This window comes from Myodes glareolus, chromosome 8, assembly GCF_982192425.1.
Source record: "Myodes glareolus chromosome 8, mMyoGla1.1, whole genome shotgun sequence".
Classification (NCBI taxonomy): domain Eukaryota; kingdom Metazoa; phylum Chordata; class Mammalia; order Rodentia; family Cricetidae; genus Myodes; species Myodes glareolus.
In genome coordinates, this window is record NC_142033.1 from 75,339,107 (window position 1) to 75,355,926 (window position 16,820).

General features: G+C 54.8%; 2 protein-coding genes across 9 annotated transcripts in view; one reads left to right on the forward strand and one right to left on the reverse strand.

The window, feature by feature from the left end:
* Smtn (smoothelin) overlaps positions 1-13,348 on the forward strand; it is a 23,004-nt gene extending 9,656 nt beyond the window's left edge. Inside the window, exons 10-21 of one of the 8 annotated variants that reach the window (XM_048449982.2) lie at positions 71-586; positions 743-915; positions 3,863-4,015; positions 4,099-4,174; positions 5,161-5,325; positions 5,419-5,481; positions 5,674-5,755; positions 7,574-7,747; positions 7,961-8,078; positions 8,614-8,765; positions 9,673-9,741; positions 13,028-13,348. In XM_048449982.2, the coding sequence (XP_048305939.1) occupies positions 71-586; positions 743-915; positions 3,863-4,015; positions 4,099-4,174; positions 5,161-5,325; positions 5,419-5,481; positions 5,674-5,755; positions 7,574-7,747; positions 7,961-8,078; positions 8,614-8,765; positions 9,673-9,741; positions 13,028-13,178 (1,892 nt within the window). In that variant the 3' untranslated portion in view covers positions 13,179-13,348. The other 7 variants (XM_048449978.2, XM_048449976.2, XM_048449977.2 and 4 more) reach the window with 7 other exon arrangements.
* A 170-nt stretch (positions 13,349-13,518) lies between these two features.
* Positions 13,519-15,920, reverse strand: Selenom (selenoprotein M). The gene is made up of 5 exons (XM_048449983.3): positions 15,724-15,920; positions 14,503-14,538; positions 14,294-14,328; positions 13,943-14,021; positions 13,519-13,874 (listed from the first exon to the last, which is right to left on the reverse strand). Exons 1-5 carry the CDS (start codon positions 15,850-15,852, stop codon positions 13,716-13,718), a joined length of 438 nt encoding a protein of 145 aa, XP_048305940.1. The 5' UTR covers positions 15,853-15,920; the 3' UTR covers positions 13,519-13,715.
* Between the last annotated feature and the right edge of the window lie 900 nt (positions 15,921-16,820).

Here is a 16,820-nt window from a genome sequence, read left to right on the forward strand (position 1 = left end):
ATTTACTATCCCCAAGTTCTGGGCAGTCCCTATCCCACCCAGTCACTGACAGCCTTCGTGTCTCTTCCAGAGCCGGTCCCCCTTACAGGACGGTCCCAGTTCCAACGGGCTGGCTCCGTGAGAGACCGAGTCCGCAAGTTCACGTCTGATACCCCGGCAGTGACTACCAGGCTCCAGGATGGCCCACCTCGGACAGCCCTGGCTTCGCTGACCCCCACGAGGCTCCTGGGCTCTTCCTTCATTGGCACCACCCCTGCCTCCTCCTCCAGCAACTCCTCCTCCCGAGGTCCCAGTGACATTTCCTCCCACAAGAAGCAAAGAGAACTTGCTCATTCCCTGGCCCAGCTTCAGAGCTGCCCTCAAGAGGAGGGCCCTGGGGGGCGGGGCTTGGCTTCCAGGTCCCTTGAAAACAGAGCAGGGGGCCCCAGGCCCTGCTCAGAAGAGCCCAGTACCCCGCTGCCTGTGGGCATCGGCACTGGGGAACCAGGGGGCAGTATGAAGACTACATTTACCATTGAGATCAAGGATGGCCGTGGCCAGGCCTCCTCAGGCCGGGTGCTGCTGCCCACAGGCAACCAGAGAGCAGGTAGGCTTCTCACTGCCAGGGTAGAGCCCTTGCAACCCCTCCCTCCTGGTTCTGCATGTGAGGCCAGGGCTGTGTCCAGTGTCCAGGGTGTCATTCCCTTGACTGGTACTGCCCTCACTCCACCTGACCCTAACAGCAACCCTTCTCCCCAACCAGAATTGACCCTGGGACTGCGGGCACCCCCGAGTCTTCTCAGCACCAGCAGTGGGGGCAAGAGCACCATCAGCCACATCAGCAGCCCTGGGACTGTGACCCGACTGGGTAGTGTCACTCAGGTTACCTCCTTCAGCCATGCCTCCCCTGGTAACCGAGGAGGCTGCAGCTTTAAGGTGAGCCCCTCCTGTTTCCACCAGCCTCACCATTCACCAGCTCCAGAGAGTGCTTTAAGGGTGCAGGACTAGCAGACTTTCTCTGTGATGCTCCTCCGCCACTGTGCACGCAAAGCCACCGAGGCCAGAGAAGGAGCATCGCTGCCAATAGTCCACAAGTAGTTGGTGGCTAAGACTGAACCACTGTATCACCCAATGACATACCTGAAGTCATTTTCCCCATGTGTTGACCTTTTGTTGTTTAGTTTGTTTAATGTGGAGTCTCCTGTGCCCTGGGTTGGCAATGATCTTTGCACATAGCCAAGGCTGAACTTAAACTCAGTGAACCTCTTGTCTTCACCTCCGGAGAGCTAGTGTTGTAGGTGTGAGCCACCATGCCTGGGTCCACTTGCTGATCTCGTACCTAAATTGATCAGTTCGTTCTTCATGAGCAAATGTGAAGACTGAGGCTCGGAGAAGGTGGTAGGGGCTCCCACTGTCTTCCTATGGCAGCCCTGATACCCCAGTTGCCACCCGACACTGGACGTCAGCCCCAACATGGAGATCAGATCACAGGCTCACGCAAACTCAGCCTGGTCCATTAGGAGATTGTTGATTAGCATCTTTGCCGTGGAGGCAGAGCAGAACCACTGATGAAGACAGGCAGGCAGGGGGGCATCAGGCAATGAGGCATCGGCCCAGCAGGTGCCACGGGAACTGAATACGATGTATTCCTTCTATTATTCATTCCCGAGCCCAGGATCAGCTGGCTGGGAGCTCCGATGGGGAAGAGATTCCCAGTGGGCTGCCCAGGTAGTGCCCTCTATGCTGTACGAAAGACCGAATGGGACTTTGACTGAGGTGAGGTGGTCAGGCAGAGCTAGCTTTGGGTCTTCTAGTGGGTATCAGAAAGAAAGTGGGAATGACAGCGGCCTTCTTGCCACAAAGCAGGACCCAATAGATTGGGATGGGTGTCATGAGGGATGGTTTCAGATGAGGTTCTCCGGGTGAATGGAAGGTGTCAGGGTTAGATGACTTTGGTGCTAACAACTCAACTGTCTCCCCAGCTGCGGGGAGCAGATGGCGTGTCCGTAATGCACTTGTGCAGTGGCTGGGCTAGAGAACATGTCTCCCAGGGCCAAGCCCCTTTCCTGCAGATTGCTTAAAGACCCACCTCTTTGTGCCTCCATTTCCCTGACTTGCTCAAAACTTTCTAAGACAATGTGATATGAGGGCAGAGATTTGCAGGAGCCCAGCAAATCAAAGTCTCACAGCTAATGTACAGTGTCTCAGCCCGTGTCTTGCTCCTTGCTTCCATTATTCTACCTATGGGTCATGGGACTCTGGTTTCAGTAATCCTTGAGACATGCAGCAGGCTGTGTGCCTGTTTGGGCAGACTACCCATCCCCCTCCGTCCCCTCCATAGAGGAGCCCAGAATAGGTTTCTATTTGGGCAGTTGCTCCAGCTGGCTGGTGGCAGACTGGGAGGCCAGCAGGGGCGGGGCAGGCTCATTGCCCTTGCCTTCGCCCTCAGACCAGCTGCAAAGACTCTGACGCTGCCAGCATAGACAGCAGCCCCTGCTACTGTCCCACCATCGTACCCCAAAAAGTCCCCGGTAGCACGATGCCAGGAGTACCAGGGCCTGGGCCCGAGATGGCTGTGGCCTTTGAGGAACGGTTGAGCCGGGCATTACAGGAGCTGCAGGCGGTAGCTGAAGCGGGCCGGGCTGCGGTGACCCAGGCAGCTGATGCAGCCCTAGCCACTGTAGAGCCAGTGGCTCAGGCAGCTGAAGAGCTTCGAGCAGAGACAGCCGCTCTGAGCCGGCGACTAGACACACTGACCAGGCAGGTGGAGGTACTGAGCCTGCGGCTGGGTGTTCCGCTTCTGCCGGACCTGGAGTCTGAGCTAGAACCCAGCGACTTGTTGCTGGCTGCTGCCGACCCTGAGGCCCTCTTCCAGGCAGCTGAGGATGCTGGGGCTCCTGTGGCCCACCCGCCTGCCTTTAGCACCCGCCGCAGCTCCTCTGCGGGTCCCTCTCGCAGCAGCAGTCTCGTAAGTCAGCCCGTGGGAGGGACTTGATTTGAGCCCAGCTCTGCTGAGTGTCTGTAGACAGACCAACACTTCCTCAAGCCTCAGTTTACCTCACTGTACAGAGGACTAGGCACGGGTACTCTAAGATTGGAGCAAGAAGGTCCCAGACTCTTAACCCTGGTGGCTGTCCTGCAGCCTCAACCAGGCCAGGCCTCTCTGGAGCAGCTGCCACTTTGGCTCTCCCTACCCTCATGACAGACAGAGGCCCTGCTGGGAGGGGACGGCTGTAGTAGCTGAGCTGGGCCTTGGCTTCAAGGGGCAAGGTGGGAGGGAGTTCTCTTGGGGGAGATAGGTCAGTGCTGGTGCCCCTTAGATAATGGTACCCAGCAAGGTGGGGAAGGAAGTGGTCTGGACCTCTAGAGACGAGACATCTTGGTTTGGGGTAGCCCGACTCGGCCACCTTGTTAGGAGACCTTGGGACCTGGTCCAGCCCCTTGGCAAGCAATATTTGCCTGGGGGGAAGCTAGAAAAGAAATATTAGAAAGAACTCAAGTTGAGGAGCTAAACTACTGCAGCTCAACCCTCAGGTCATATCACACGCACAGAGGGCCTAGCCTCAGTTTCCCCTATTCTGACAGGGACACTAATATCCCCAGTGCTTATACAGATGTTTTCTACTGAATGGAAACCATTGTTACTACTGCCACCAACTTGGATTAATTGGATTCTGGGTTCTGGATATGTGAAAAACTCTATACAGGGCTTCCAGTTTGACTACCGTGGGCCTGAAACTAACACAGCCAACCTACATTAGTAGGCCTGGCGGGCTGTTGGTTATTTCCAGTGCTATGGCTGCAGCCCCAGGATCTAATCCTCCCCCATTCAGGTTTCACTCACATCCCTGTGCAAACCCTATGCCCTCTCCACACTCTGTAGATGGAGCCAGATCCAGCAGAGCCCCCCTCTGTGACAGTGGAAGCAGCTAATGGCACAGAGCAGACTCGAGTGGACAAAGCCCCAGAGGGGCGGAGCCCCCTGAATGCCGAGGAGCTGATGGCCATTGAGGATGAAGGCGTCCTGGACAAGATGGTATGTTAGTTCCGGTAGGCTGGGGACTGGCAAAGGGTAGGGATGGGCAGGCCCCAGGTGTGCAGCAACTGTTTCATCTACAGCTGGACCAGACTACGAACTTTGAGGAACGGAAGCTCATCCGGGCTGCACTCCGTGAGCTCCGACAAAGAAAGAGAGGTAGAGAGCCAGTTGCCCGCCTAGATGTGGCCGCTCCATTCCTCAGCTGCATCCCCCATTCTGGAGTCAGTAGTTGCCCTCCTCATGTCCCCCTCCCTGGAGCCATCTGCTCCCCAGCCTCCTTGCCCTGTGTCCAGCTGTGCATTCCCAGCCATTCCCCTCGGCCCTTCTCACCTTGCATCTAATTGTGCCTTGCTTTAATCCAGATAATCCCCCCAGTTGCTCCTCTCCCCTGGGTTGCCCCCCCCCTTAGCCTCTAGCCCGTATGTGGTCATTTCCCTTCCCTACAGTTCTTCCCTGGGTCTGGCTCTTCTCTCTGCTCATACTCTAGATTGACTTCTGGAACAGTTGTTCTCTGAGAACAACTACTCCCCCACCTACCCCACTCCCAGCTGGCAGTCAAATGCCTCCTGCAGCCCTGACAAGCACTCTCCCACTGAGCTGTGCCCTGATGTCCCATCCCCAGCCTACTTGCTTTTTCTGCAGACCCAGTTAACCCTCCCCACCAGCTTCCTTCTCAAGGGTTCTTTCCCTGGATCTGATGGCTTCTCCCAGTACCTTCACCCACCCCTGGGTCTTGGCATCCTTCTTACAGTTGCTCCTCTCCTCCCTAAGACTAGTTCGAAGGTTCGCCAGTCAGCTGCGATGCCCACCCAGCTCTCTCTGGATGTCAGCTGTCCCCTCCTGACTTGACTGCTTAGTCCCACAGAAACTTGTCTTGGATCCAAATACCCCTGTGACTTAACTCCCCTATATTCCCTCTCCCATCTGCAGAGCCCATCACCCTCAGCACGCACTCCAAGTTGTGGTTTACCCCCACACACACCCACTTTCAACCATCCCTAGGGAAGCACGGGTTTCCTGTGTCATTGGTGTTTCTAACGAGCTGCCTCCACTCCATCCCGTGTACCCCTTGTGTCTGTGCATGTGTGCTGTGTGGCGCTGGGCGACCCCTCTGGGCATGCATGGGGGCATCTCCTGCTCAGACCAGAGGGACAAGGAGCGAGAACAGCGACTACGGGAGGCACGGGCCCGGCCAGGGGAGAGCCGAAACAATCTGGCTACAGAGACCACCACGAGGCACAGTCAACGGGCAGCTGATGGCTCAGCTGTCAGCACAGTTACCAAAACCGAGCGGCTCGTCCACTCCAGTAAGAGACTGAGCAGGGCTTGGGGCTCAGGGCGAGCTCAGGGTAACTCCTGTACCTTTCACACGCTTCTTTGTCCCTTTGCTGTCCCTCTAGACGATGGCACACAGACGGCCCGCACCACCACTGTGGAGTCAAGTTTCGTGAGGCGCTCGGAGAGTAAGGCCACCTGCTCTCTCCTGTGCCTGCCTGCTGCCTGCTCACTTCCTTTCGTTCTTCCTTAAACACTCCATGTCTTCAACTGTGCCCTCACTTTCCCTTCTCTACTGTGACTATCACCATCCCTCCGGGCAGCCTCCCCCACATATCCTCTCGTCCAGCCCAGTCCTCACCTCACCCCCTTTTCCGCAGATGGTAGCAGCAGCAGCAGCACCACCACGGTCCAAACCAAGACCTTTTCCTCTTCCTCTTCCTCATCCAAAAAGATGGGCAGGTGAGCATGGGACAGTGCCTATGGGGATCTCACTGTGGATTCCTGCTGCAGGGGGGCAGGCTAACCTACTGAGAGGATAGGCCTACAGTAAAGGAGGTACCTGCTTGCTTTGTGATCTCTCTTAATCCTCAGCCACACCACAGGGTAGGGGTGGAGGCCTGTGGAGGCCAGACATTTGCTGTGGGTTTTACACTGAGCCTTTGAGAGTGACCTGCCACCGCCTGCTGGCACTGCCACCTCCCCACATCTGCAAGCCATTTCTGGGTCACAGAGGTTGACTTGAGGGAGCAGTACACCCCACAATACAGAGAAGTACACCCCACAGTACAGAGAGGTACGCCCCACAGTACAGAGAAGTACACCCCACAGTACAGAGAGGTACGCCCCACAGTACAGAGAGGTACGCCCCACAGTACAGAGAGGTACGCCCCACAGTACAGAGAGGTACGCCCCACAGTACAGAGAGGTACACCCCACAGTACAGAGAGGTACACTCCACAATACAGAGAGGTACGCCCCACAGTACAGAAGATGCAGGGCCAGAAGAAAGCTGAGCACAGTGACTTCAAGAGCTCTCGTTTGGTGACCTGCAATGCAGATGCCAGCCCTGCAGCTGTGTCCTCTGAAACCCTATGAAAGAGGCCTCAATTTCCTCATTGTTAGTGGAAACAGCATGGATTCCTCTCACCCCTTGCAAAGTTGATCTATTTGTTTTTGTCTGGACAAGAACCGCATCACTGAGCTCCATCGCTGGCCCTCTCTTCACTTTTTCCTTTGGGGCAGGGTCTCTCCCTAAATTGCCGATATTGGCATTGATCTCCCTCTGTGGTTCAGCAGGCTGTGAGCTTGCCTTAGCTACCTAAGTATCTGGTATTATATACCTATACTTACTTTTTGTATTTTTGCAGTGTGGTGAGAGGTGGACACTTGACAGAGTCTCACTCTGTGTCCCAGGCTGGTTTTGAACTTGTGATCCTCCAGAGTTCTGGGATTCCAGGAGCACACCAACACATCAGAGTGCCCTGTGGTGTTTAAATAGCACAGTGGGAGGACTGAGGGTGTAGCTCATTTGTGGAGCATTTGCTTAGCGCTCAGGAGACCCTGGATTCCTTCCCCCAGCACTAGAAGTAATAAAAGAACACACGAGAAAGTCTTTAAGGCATGAGCTCATGCTCACTTCATTACTTTTTACTGCTTGATTTAGGGGTTGGGGATGGAACCTAAGGCCTCTTGCTTCCTAGGCAAGTTCTCTACTTGCCCTTTCATTTTTTATTGTGAGTCAGGAGCTTCCCCAAGTCAGACACCGTATCGCTCAGATGGTCCTCCAGCTTGCAGTCTTTCTGGTCAGCTCCCCCAGTAGCTGGGATTCCTAGCCCTGCCCCAAGTCTGGCTCACTGTTATTACTTGATAATGCCTAGATGCTGAGCTTGTCTAGAACTTGGCAGTACAACACACACCCCTAGAAAAGTCCTAGGAACTAAGCCTGTTCAAACAAGCTTGGCTGCCAACTTCCTGTGTTTGTGACTCTATGTCCCTCTCTGCAAAATGGGCATGACAAGGACACCCACTCCCCACCATTAGGGCCACCCTCTACTCCCCCAACCCGGTCTTCATTTGTTAGTGGAAGTTGCTGGTGGCAGTTCATGCAGTATAAGACCTCTCCTAAATGCTGCTCCAAAGCAGCCCAGGAGGACGCCATGGAGCTGTACAGAAAGCTGCACCGGTTTTAGCGTTTTCAAGACCAACGACATCAAGCTAATGATCCTGGTCTGGTGCCAAGAGAGCGGGCCCCACAACATGCATTTTGTTACCCTCCAGCATCTTCGACCGAGAGGACCAAGCCAGCCCACGTCCTGGCAGCCTGGCCGCCCTAGAAAAGCGCCAGGCCGAGAAGAAGAAAGAGTTAATGAAGGCCCAGAGTCTGCCCAAGACTTCAGCGTCGCAAGCACGCAAGGCCATGATTGAGAAACTGGAGAAAGAAGGCTCCGCAGGGTGAGTGGTCGAGGGTGTGGGCTGCCCAGCAGGCATGGTCTGGGCATTGGGGATGGGGCCTGAAGCTCAGTGGGTGGAGCCAGAGGTGAGAGAAGCAGGGTTCTAATTGGGATAGAAAGGCTGAAGGTCATGGAAGACTAAACCAGGGGCCCAAAGGGTTGACTGACCCACTAATGGGGTCTTGTAACCCTCCTCCCCACACTGCCCCCACAGCAGTCCTGGCACACCCCGTACGGCTGTACAGCGTTCTACCAGCTTCGGAGTCCCCAATGCCAATAGCATCAAGCAGATGTTGCTGGACTGGTGCAGAGCCAAGACCCGTGGCTACGAGGTGAGCCCAGTGGAGCGCCTCAGCTTGGTACCCGCTCCTTAAAATTATTTTGCTGCTATCATGTGCTCTGGCAGGAAACACGGAAAACATTCTCAGATGGGAAAACTAAGTATCGGGTAGACCATGTGTCCTGCTCTGGATCCCTGAGGGCCTAATGAAGGAAGGCCCTTTGCGCTGGTGGGCATGATTCAAGGACGAATCCTGCACTTGGAGTCCAGTCAGTGTTACACAGAGTAAATGTTAGCGCCGGAAGGAGTGACTGGAACATTGACCACAACCTTAACAAAGTGGCACTGGGCTTCTCAGTAGCACCTCCCCCCCACCCCCTCTAAAAATCACAGCTCAGAGGTTCATAAACTGAGTTGGAAGAAGCTCGTGTTTTGACTGCTCACCTTCTGTTTAGCTTTCAGCAAGCTACGAGGTCTGTCTGAGCCCAGTTGCTGTAGGTCTGGGATGCAGGATGTGGGAAAGGGGGATTCAGCAAGCATGAGAAGGTTTCCCCTAGGGTCCTGACCAGTGCTCTTTCCTCCCATAGCATGTGGACATTCAGAACTTCTCCTCCAGCTGGAGTGATGGGATGGCTTTCTGTGCCCTGGTGCACAATTTCTTCCCCGAGGCTTTTGACTATGGGCAGCTTAGCCCACAAAACAGGCGCCAGAACTTTGAAATGGCCTTCTCATCTGCTGAGTAAGTGTGGGCCCCCTTCCTCCTGGTGTCAGCTGGGCTCAGCGGCCCCAAGACCCCATGGAAGTGGCCAGTTGTACTGTGGGTCTGCAGACGAGACCCCCCCTTCCCCAGAGAGTTTCCATCCTCCTCCACCCATGCCCACCTGTTGCTGAGTGTGCCAGGTGCCCACCGGAAGGAAGGAGCAGCAGGCTCGCCTACCAACCCAGGCTACAGCCCACCAGGTGGCTCAGTCCATAACCTCTCCCTCCTCCCTCTGCCCCTGTCCCTCCTCTCCATTTCTCTGTCCTGCTCTCCTCCCACTATCACCAGAGCTTCCTGCTCCCACGGGATCCCAGCTGGAGATTCCAAAAGGAGGCTCCTGGCCCAGGCACCGTGCCCGAGTGACCTATATAGGCTTATATAGGACATCAAAAGCCCTCCACTTTGGAATCGTTGCCCCTTCTGCACACTGCACCCAAGCACCCTCCTCCATCTTTTTCTTATTCTCCCCTTCTCTTTCTGGTTCCCTCTAGGATTTTTCCTCCTCCTCCTCCCCCACTCCTCTCACGCCTCCCTCACCCCCCATCCCTGGGGCACAGCCCTCCTCTCCAACCTCGGCACCAGTGCCGTCGCCCCCCTTCCCCCTGCGTCCCCGCTTGCCCCAAGAGTTCTCTGCACCTTGACTGGTTTGGCCCCCACCCTTGTCTGCACCGCACACCATTAGTGACGGGTAGTGAGCGGCACGTCCACCGTTGGGAGGGGGCATGCGGGAGGCTGGCAGATTGCGGCACTGACAACATAACTGAACTCATGTCTCTGTGTGTGTATGTGTGTGTGTGTCTCTGTCCTCCCTTCTCTCTCGGCCTCTCTCCCTCCTTCCTCCACCGGGTCCTGCCCCCGCCCCTTCCTGGCCCCCTACCCTCCCCAGGACCCATGCGGACTGCCCGCAGCTCCTGGATACAGAGGACATGGTGCGGCTTCGAGAGCCTGACTGGAAGTGCGTGTACACGTACATCCAGGAGTTCTACCGCTGTCTGGTCCAGAAGGGGCTGGTAAAAACCAAAAAGTCCTAACCCCTGCCTGGGGCCCCACGGTGAGAAATGTCGCCTCTCCCACCTGCCCCATTTCTCCGGAGTCTGCTCGTCAGTGCACAAAGAGGGATGAGGGGAAAGGGGGGAGGTGCAGGGGGAGCCTTAGAAAAGCCAAAGGAGACAGGCAGGACCCTAGGTGACACCGTTGCCCATGGGTAGTGATGACAAAGTAGGAAGACTGATGGGGGAGCCCAGGAGGCCCCAGACTCAGGCTTCAGGCCCAGGGTGGCAGTCTGTAAAAAAGAGAAAACTAAACTGGGATCTGAACAGTTCAGCCTGAAGGAAGAGAAGGAGCTACGGGCACAGGAACAGGCCCGACAGGGTCAGGGACAAGAGAGATGGAGAATATAGCATTACCTGGGAGGGACTTGATGAGAGGAGACGACCACAGTCTGAGTTTGAACTTCATTGTGAGGACCCAGGAATCAAAGGTATCCAAGCAGGAGAGGTGTGCTCAGGCTAGCATTCTAAAACAATCCTCGGGTAAAACTTGATATGTTCAAGATGGAGCAGCATCAGAAGCAGGGAGGGACAGAGCCAGGTGTGGTGGTGTGAGCTTGCAATACCAGCATGCAGGAGCCTAAAGCTTGGGGATCACGATGGAGGGCCAGCCTGGGCAGCATAGCAAGACCCTATGGTTTGGTTTTTCGAGATAGGGTTTCCCTGTGTAGTCCTGGCTGTCGTGGAACTCACTCTGTAGACCAGGTTGGTCTCCAGCTCCACAGAGATCCACCTGCCTCTGCCTCCCGAGTGCTGGAATTAAAGATGTGCGCCACCACTGCCCTGCTACAAGACCCTATCTAAAAAAAAAAAAAAAAAAAAAAAAAAAAAAAAAGGTAGAAAGACAGGCTCCCCAATCTGGTTTGGAGAAAGGGAGGGTCAAGACACAATCAAGCTTGGAATGTGCCATATGGGGAGTTGGTGATGTCCTTCTCCAAAGTGGGGAGCTTGGGAACAGGGCCAGTTCAACAGGAAGATGTTTCTGGCTGGATTGCCTGAGCCATATGGCTTTCCTCTCTGGTCATCTCACCTCAGGGCCACAGTAAAGAATTCTGACCTCAACTGACTGTCCCATTCTAGATAAGTAATTCAGAAAGCAAGAGAGATAAGGAAAGCATTCAGGCCGGCCACAGAATGATTCCAGACTCCTTAGTGGTTGCTTTTCTAGCCCCACCACTGTGTTCTGACCAATTTTGTGGCAGAAATAAGTTGGAGGCAGAGGTAGGAGCACAGGAGAGGGTAGAGTGTTATCCAGCATCCTCAAGTGGCCAGAGCTAGGACCAAAGAGAGGACCAAGGGAGCAAAGGGATTGCTGAAAGGTATCTGACTCAGAGAGGATGCGCTGGGGCACCCTCCTGGGTCAGGGTCCGGGGGATATGGGGGGAGGAACACACGTGCGCATACACTCAGAGATCCAGGTGTGGAAAACAGACTTGGTACAGGCTCTAGGTCTTATATGGACTTAGCTGCAGCTCAGCAGGCCTCTCTAAAGAGAAAGGGGCTTAGTGTAGGTCTGGTCCGGTAGGAAAGTGTGACTCAGCTGCGTGCTGTTGCTTCAGTTGCCTGGTGCTTGGCTTGTCACTTGGGTAGCCTGAACCATGTACCCCGGTATAAACAATGGCTTTATAAGGTCTCCAGGGAAGGCACCATGGGCGGGGGGGGGGGGGAGTTGGGGGCAGGGATCCTTGGGAAGATAGCTGCAGTTGGAAGATGCTCCAGAGAGAGGCTGCCTTTTCACCATGGTACAGTTGGATAAACAAGCCAAAAGTGGGATGGGGATGACCCCAAGGGCACATAGTTCATCATCAGTAGAGCCAGGTACCTGTCACTTTCCTGAGTACTTCCAGGGTCTCAAATGAGATCAGGGATGACTAATAAGGGGTGGGGTAGGATCACAGGAGAGGGCAGAGTCTTGTCCAGCACCCATGAGTGGTCAGAGGTAGAACCAGGACAGAAACTTTTCAGCTTCTCAGCGTCTTTGTAAAAGATCTGGTGAGGAGCTGGGCTGTGATCCCAACTCCACTGGAGGCTGAGGTAGGAGAATCACAAATTCCAGGCTTGCCTGAGCCTCGGGGTGATTTCAAGACTAGCCTCAGCAATTTATTGAGACGCTAATCTCAAACGAACTAGGTGTAGCTCAGTGGTAGAGAGCTTCTGTCTCAAGCTTGAGTCCCTGGATTTAATCTCCAGTGCCACCACAAAAATGTCTAGGTAAGCTGGGAGTAGATTCCTGTCCTACCACAATCCTGGATTTGAAGGTACCAGATGGGGTCTTGAGTTATCACATGTCTGGGGACCGGCAGCAATCTGCTTTTCCCTTCCCTGCCAAAGTAAGCGCACTGAGCAGCAGTAACGGGACCAGGGGCCAGCGCAAACAGGAGGCAATACAGAAGACACTCCTGCTGTAGTTTGGGACAGGAGGGGAAGTAAAGCTGAGCTTGTACCCCATCTTAAAGCTGTGGGGGAAGGGTTCCTACAGTAGGGAAAGGGGAGTTCCAGGCAGCTGCTAGCACCCATGGTTGAGGGCATGTATCCCATACCAGGTCCACCCTGGCACCTTCTGAGCTGTGAAGCTGTGTGAAATGCAGCACTCTGAAGGAGAATCAGAAGGGCAGTTGCACCACTGAGCACGGTGTAGGGTGTAGACGATCCGGCTGATGTAGCTGGGATCCTCATCTGCCTCCCTTGCTCGACCCAATGCAGGTGATAACAGCTAAAGGGCCACTCCTGACATAGCCCCCTGGCCTCCATTTCCAGTAGAACACCTATCCTCAGGAGAAGGAATCACTGGGGAATCCTGGCAGTAGAGAGACGCTAACCAAAGGGGAAGGCTCTCAGGGGTGTAATGGCCTAGCTGAGACTCTACCATCTGGGGTATACCAGTGCATGAGCAGGAGGTGGACCCTCCAGAGAGAAGTTGGGGTCTAGAACCAGAACCTACCTGCCTGAGGTGGGGCATGACTTATTCCGCAGCTCCATCTTATTCTCTACCTGCTTAGTCTATGGGCAGGATGGCTCCTGGGTTTGGCTGTGGCTCTCCCTTTCCTGGAAAAGTGTTTCCAATCCATGGACAGTCTGGAGTTTATGGAAAGACTAACAGGCTGCTGCGGCAAAGAAAAGACCTCGGGGTAGAGGGACACAGCAAAAAGCAGGCCGGCACTGACAACAACTCCTGTGCCCCTTCCCCTGCAGGATGCTGGTGGACTGTGTGCCCCTGGTGGAGGTGGAGGACATGATGATCATGGGCAAAAAGCCCGACCCCAAGTGCGTCTTCACCTACGTGCAATCGCTGTACAACCACCTGCGGCGCCATGAGCTGCGCCTGCGCGGCAAGAATGTCTAGCCACTCTGCTCACACCGCCCGACCCGCGCTGCAGGCTGTCCCCACCCCACCCCAGCACCGCTCCCGCCCCCCTCCCCCCAGTGCGCCTGCCTACTGCTGCCCGGTTTGTCGGAACTCCCCTCCCTCTTGTACACACGCAGCGTTTTTGATAAATTATTGGTTTTCAACGATCCCGACTTCTCTCTGTTGTCTTGGGGAATGGTATCGGGTTGTGAATTATCCCCCAAACGTCCCCAACTCCCTCAACCAGGCAGTGGGAGGAGTCACCCTAGGGTATTCGGGAACTCCTGTTTGATTTCCCACACCATCTACTCGCAGCAAGTAAAGAGAAGAGCCTTAGTAAGGGTGGAAGGGGATTTAGTAGAGCTGGGGAGGGAAAAAGGAGGATTGAGAGGACCCCCATACACACACCCCATTTCCGTTGCCTCGGAGACTGGCGTCAGCTCTCAGCAAGAGAAATGCTCCCGGGATACTGAGCGCCTCATTCTGTCTCCGGGGCGCTGGCAAGGGGGGTCCCAGCTCCACTGGGGCTCCGGGTTAGAGGTCGGCGCGCTCTGAAGCGTCCTCGGGAGGCTTAGCAGGCGCCCATAGGTGCTCGGGAGGCACCTTCGCGTCTGGCGCCGACTTGCGGTAGAAGCCGAGCTCCTGGACCAGCGTATTGATCTCGTCGCGGGTCATTTCGCTGAGTGGGATGCGCTGAGAAGGAGAAAAGGCGGGGTCAGTACTTCAGCACCGCTCCAGGGCCCCTCCCCCCAATGTCTCACCTCTAGTTCCTGGTAATTGCGACTTAACAGCACGAGTTCGGGGTCTGCCCCAGGGAGGTGCTTCATCACCAGGTTGTGGCTGGAGGAGATGTTAAGGGGGTGGGGACAGAGGCAAAGAGTAATGGTGGTTCCTGGATCCCCTTAGCTGATCACTTACTTTGTGCCTAGATGGGGACCCGATCCTCAGAGAAGTAAAGGGCCCTTCTCTCCACTAATAAACTCTCTTGTCTACTTAATTTTGAGACTTCTAGAATCCCTTGGCCAATCAACCTTTCTGGCCGACGAAAATCATTTTCTATCTCTGAAAACTAGTAGCCTTCCCCGTTCCCCTTGCCCAGAACAGAAGGATACTACAGTGGGATGTCCTGGGTGACAAAGGCCTTCACCTGGAGAGGAACCACAACGTTAGAAAACGGTACCTCAGAACTCTCTAGACATGGGGAAATGTGACCCACTGAGGTTATGTAGCAAGCCAGGTTCAAGCACAGGATTCCTCCCTGGCCCCCAGTCAGTAAGCAGTGTTGCTTATTCCTTAAGGGGACCCCTTCCTTCGAACTCACCTCCTTTAGGCGATTCAACTGTCATCCTCCACAGGTCTGGAGAGAGATAAAATGTGATAAATCAGGAGCCCATCCACTATACAGCCAAGACCATGCTATCCTTAACACTGAATTGGGTCAGGCTGGGATCTGGAAGGGCAGCATCAAGCTATGGAGGGGGAAAGAAGGTCCTGTGGAAAGGAGACCTCTGTACAGGTCGGGGAAACTCAGACCTAGAGACACGGGGTGGAGGATGAGCGAGAAGAGCTAGCCATGGGTTCCTGCTTGCAGATTATGATAGCGGGCCAATGCCCAGGAGACATATACAGCATTCTCCTTACTGCCAGTAGACTGCCCTCTGGCCCTTGAAACCACTTGGGAGAGTCAGACCACAAGAAAACAGTTCAGAACTGCCCTAAGGGCCCCATTAGAGGCAACAGCCATCTGGTCCCTACCCACCCCATGCAGAGCTAGCCCTGCTATAGCCACCTGTGGTCCAGCTCCACAAACCATCTGGTTACCGTTCCCCAACTATGGAGGATGGGTGGACCCTCTGTCTTCCCTGAAGGGAGGCCACATTCTGACAGGAAGTGCAAATCTCACAACCACCTATTTCAGGCCTTCCTTACATTCCTTTTTCTCAAAATATAACCAAGGCCCATGAAGAGTCTGTAAGCATCTGAATCACTTAGGAAGACTCCAGAGAATTCCTTAGTGGGGGTGGGGTGATGGAGGTGGTGGTCCAGGGCTGCTGGGATGCTTGGTATCATTTCCCTGCGCTCTCCTCCAGCTCCGGCATAGAACAGTGAGGGGAGGAGCTTAAAAGGTCTTTTCTCCCCCAGAAGATTCTTGAACTCCAGACACTAAAAACGGGGTGTGGGAGGAATAATAGAAAAAAAATGGGGTTATCGGGGCGGGGGGCTGGGTTCTAAGGAGCAGCTTTAGGAGAATTATAACCTGGAAAAGGGGCTGGGTGTTCAGAGACCCACGGTACGGCCTAATCGGAAGCAGAGCAAAGGTTCAGAATGCCAGGCCGCAAGGTCTACGTCTATTGCTCCCACAGTGCATGCTGCGCATCCTGTGGCTCGGAACAGAATGGATGATTCCCGGTGCCACGCAGGAGGGAAAGAGGGAGCCTCGGGAATTCTGGTATTCCCGAGACCAGAGTGAGCTGTATTCCAGGGTTGAGGGGCTGAGGGGTTCTGGGGCTATCCTACTAAGGATGGGAAAAGGCGCACTCACCTCCACCCGCCCCCTGGCCAGCCCTCGAAGACGGTTCCAGTCCGGTCGGTAGGTGGTGGCGGCGGTGGCTTGGGCCACAAGGGCCGCGAGAAGCAGCAGCAGCGGCGGCGGCCACAGTAGGATGTTCATCTGTGCCTGGCAGGAGACGTTCCGCAGGCTGCACCCAAACTCGGCCGCAGCGCCACGTCTGGCTCGTAGGGTGGCCCCGCCCCAGCTAAAGGCCCCGCCCATGCATAATCCACCCCACCCCACCCCCCCATCCCCGAGCTAGAAACACCACCCTCCCAGGCTCCGGTGGGCGCCTCCTACTAGCCCCCTTCCCTGTCTCTGTTACTCTCTGGTCCTCCAGATTTCACGTTCCCAGTCCTGACAATTTCCATACAGTATTTGCCCACTGAGTGTGAACGTTCCAGCAGGATGCCAGAAGACAGCTCCACTTCTCGCCACCAGAGAGCGCAGGCGGGTCGCAGGCGGACGCGAGGATAACTGGGTCAGACTTACGGATATAGAAACCTAGAAAATCTCCTTTATATTCTTTTGATGTCTTTGAACGAAATTCGGATCAAAATTTTAATTACCCAAAGCCCACGTTGTAGAGAGGACTATTACCTATGCTCTAGCGCGAGAAGGCTCAATGGGTAAAAGCCATACGAGCCTGACACCTGAGTTTGATACCCCCACAACGCAAAAAATGTGAAGGGAAAACAGCGACTTCCACAAGTTGTGCTCTGTCCTTCACACGCGCCCCAGTTCGCGCACCTTGATATGAGCGTGTCTGCACCGATATAATATATATGCTTAATTAAAGTGGTGGAATAAGCTCAGGATACCTCGGGTCACAGCGCGCACATAATAATAATAAATATAAATTCTTAAAAAGAATTATTTCTTATCCTTTTTAGCTAGAAAGGTCGAAAGGGTTAATACACATAATACATTTCATTAGAACAGTATCTGGTCAGAGATGGCTGGGGTGGGGGTGACTCACTTTATACAGCCTGCCCCCCACACCTATCCCCGGCTGTCCTTGAGCTGAACCTCCTGAGGGCTAGGATTATTAGGACAGACTCCTGCTGGGTTGCCTTCCGTTGTCCGTC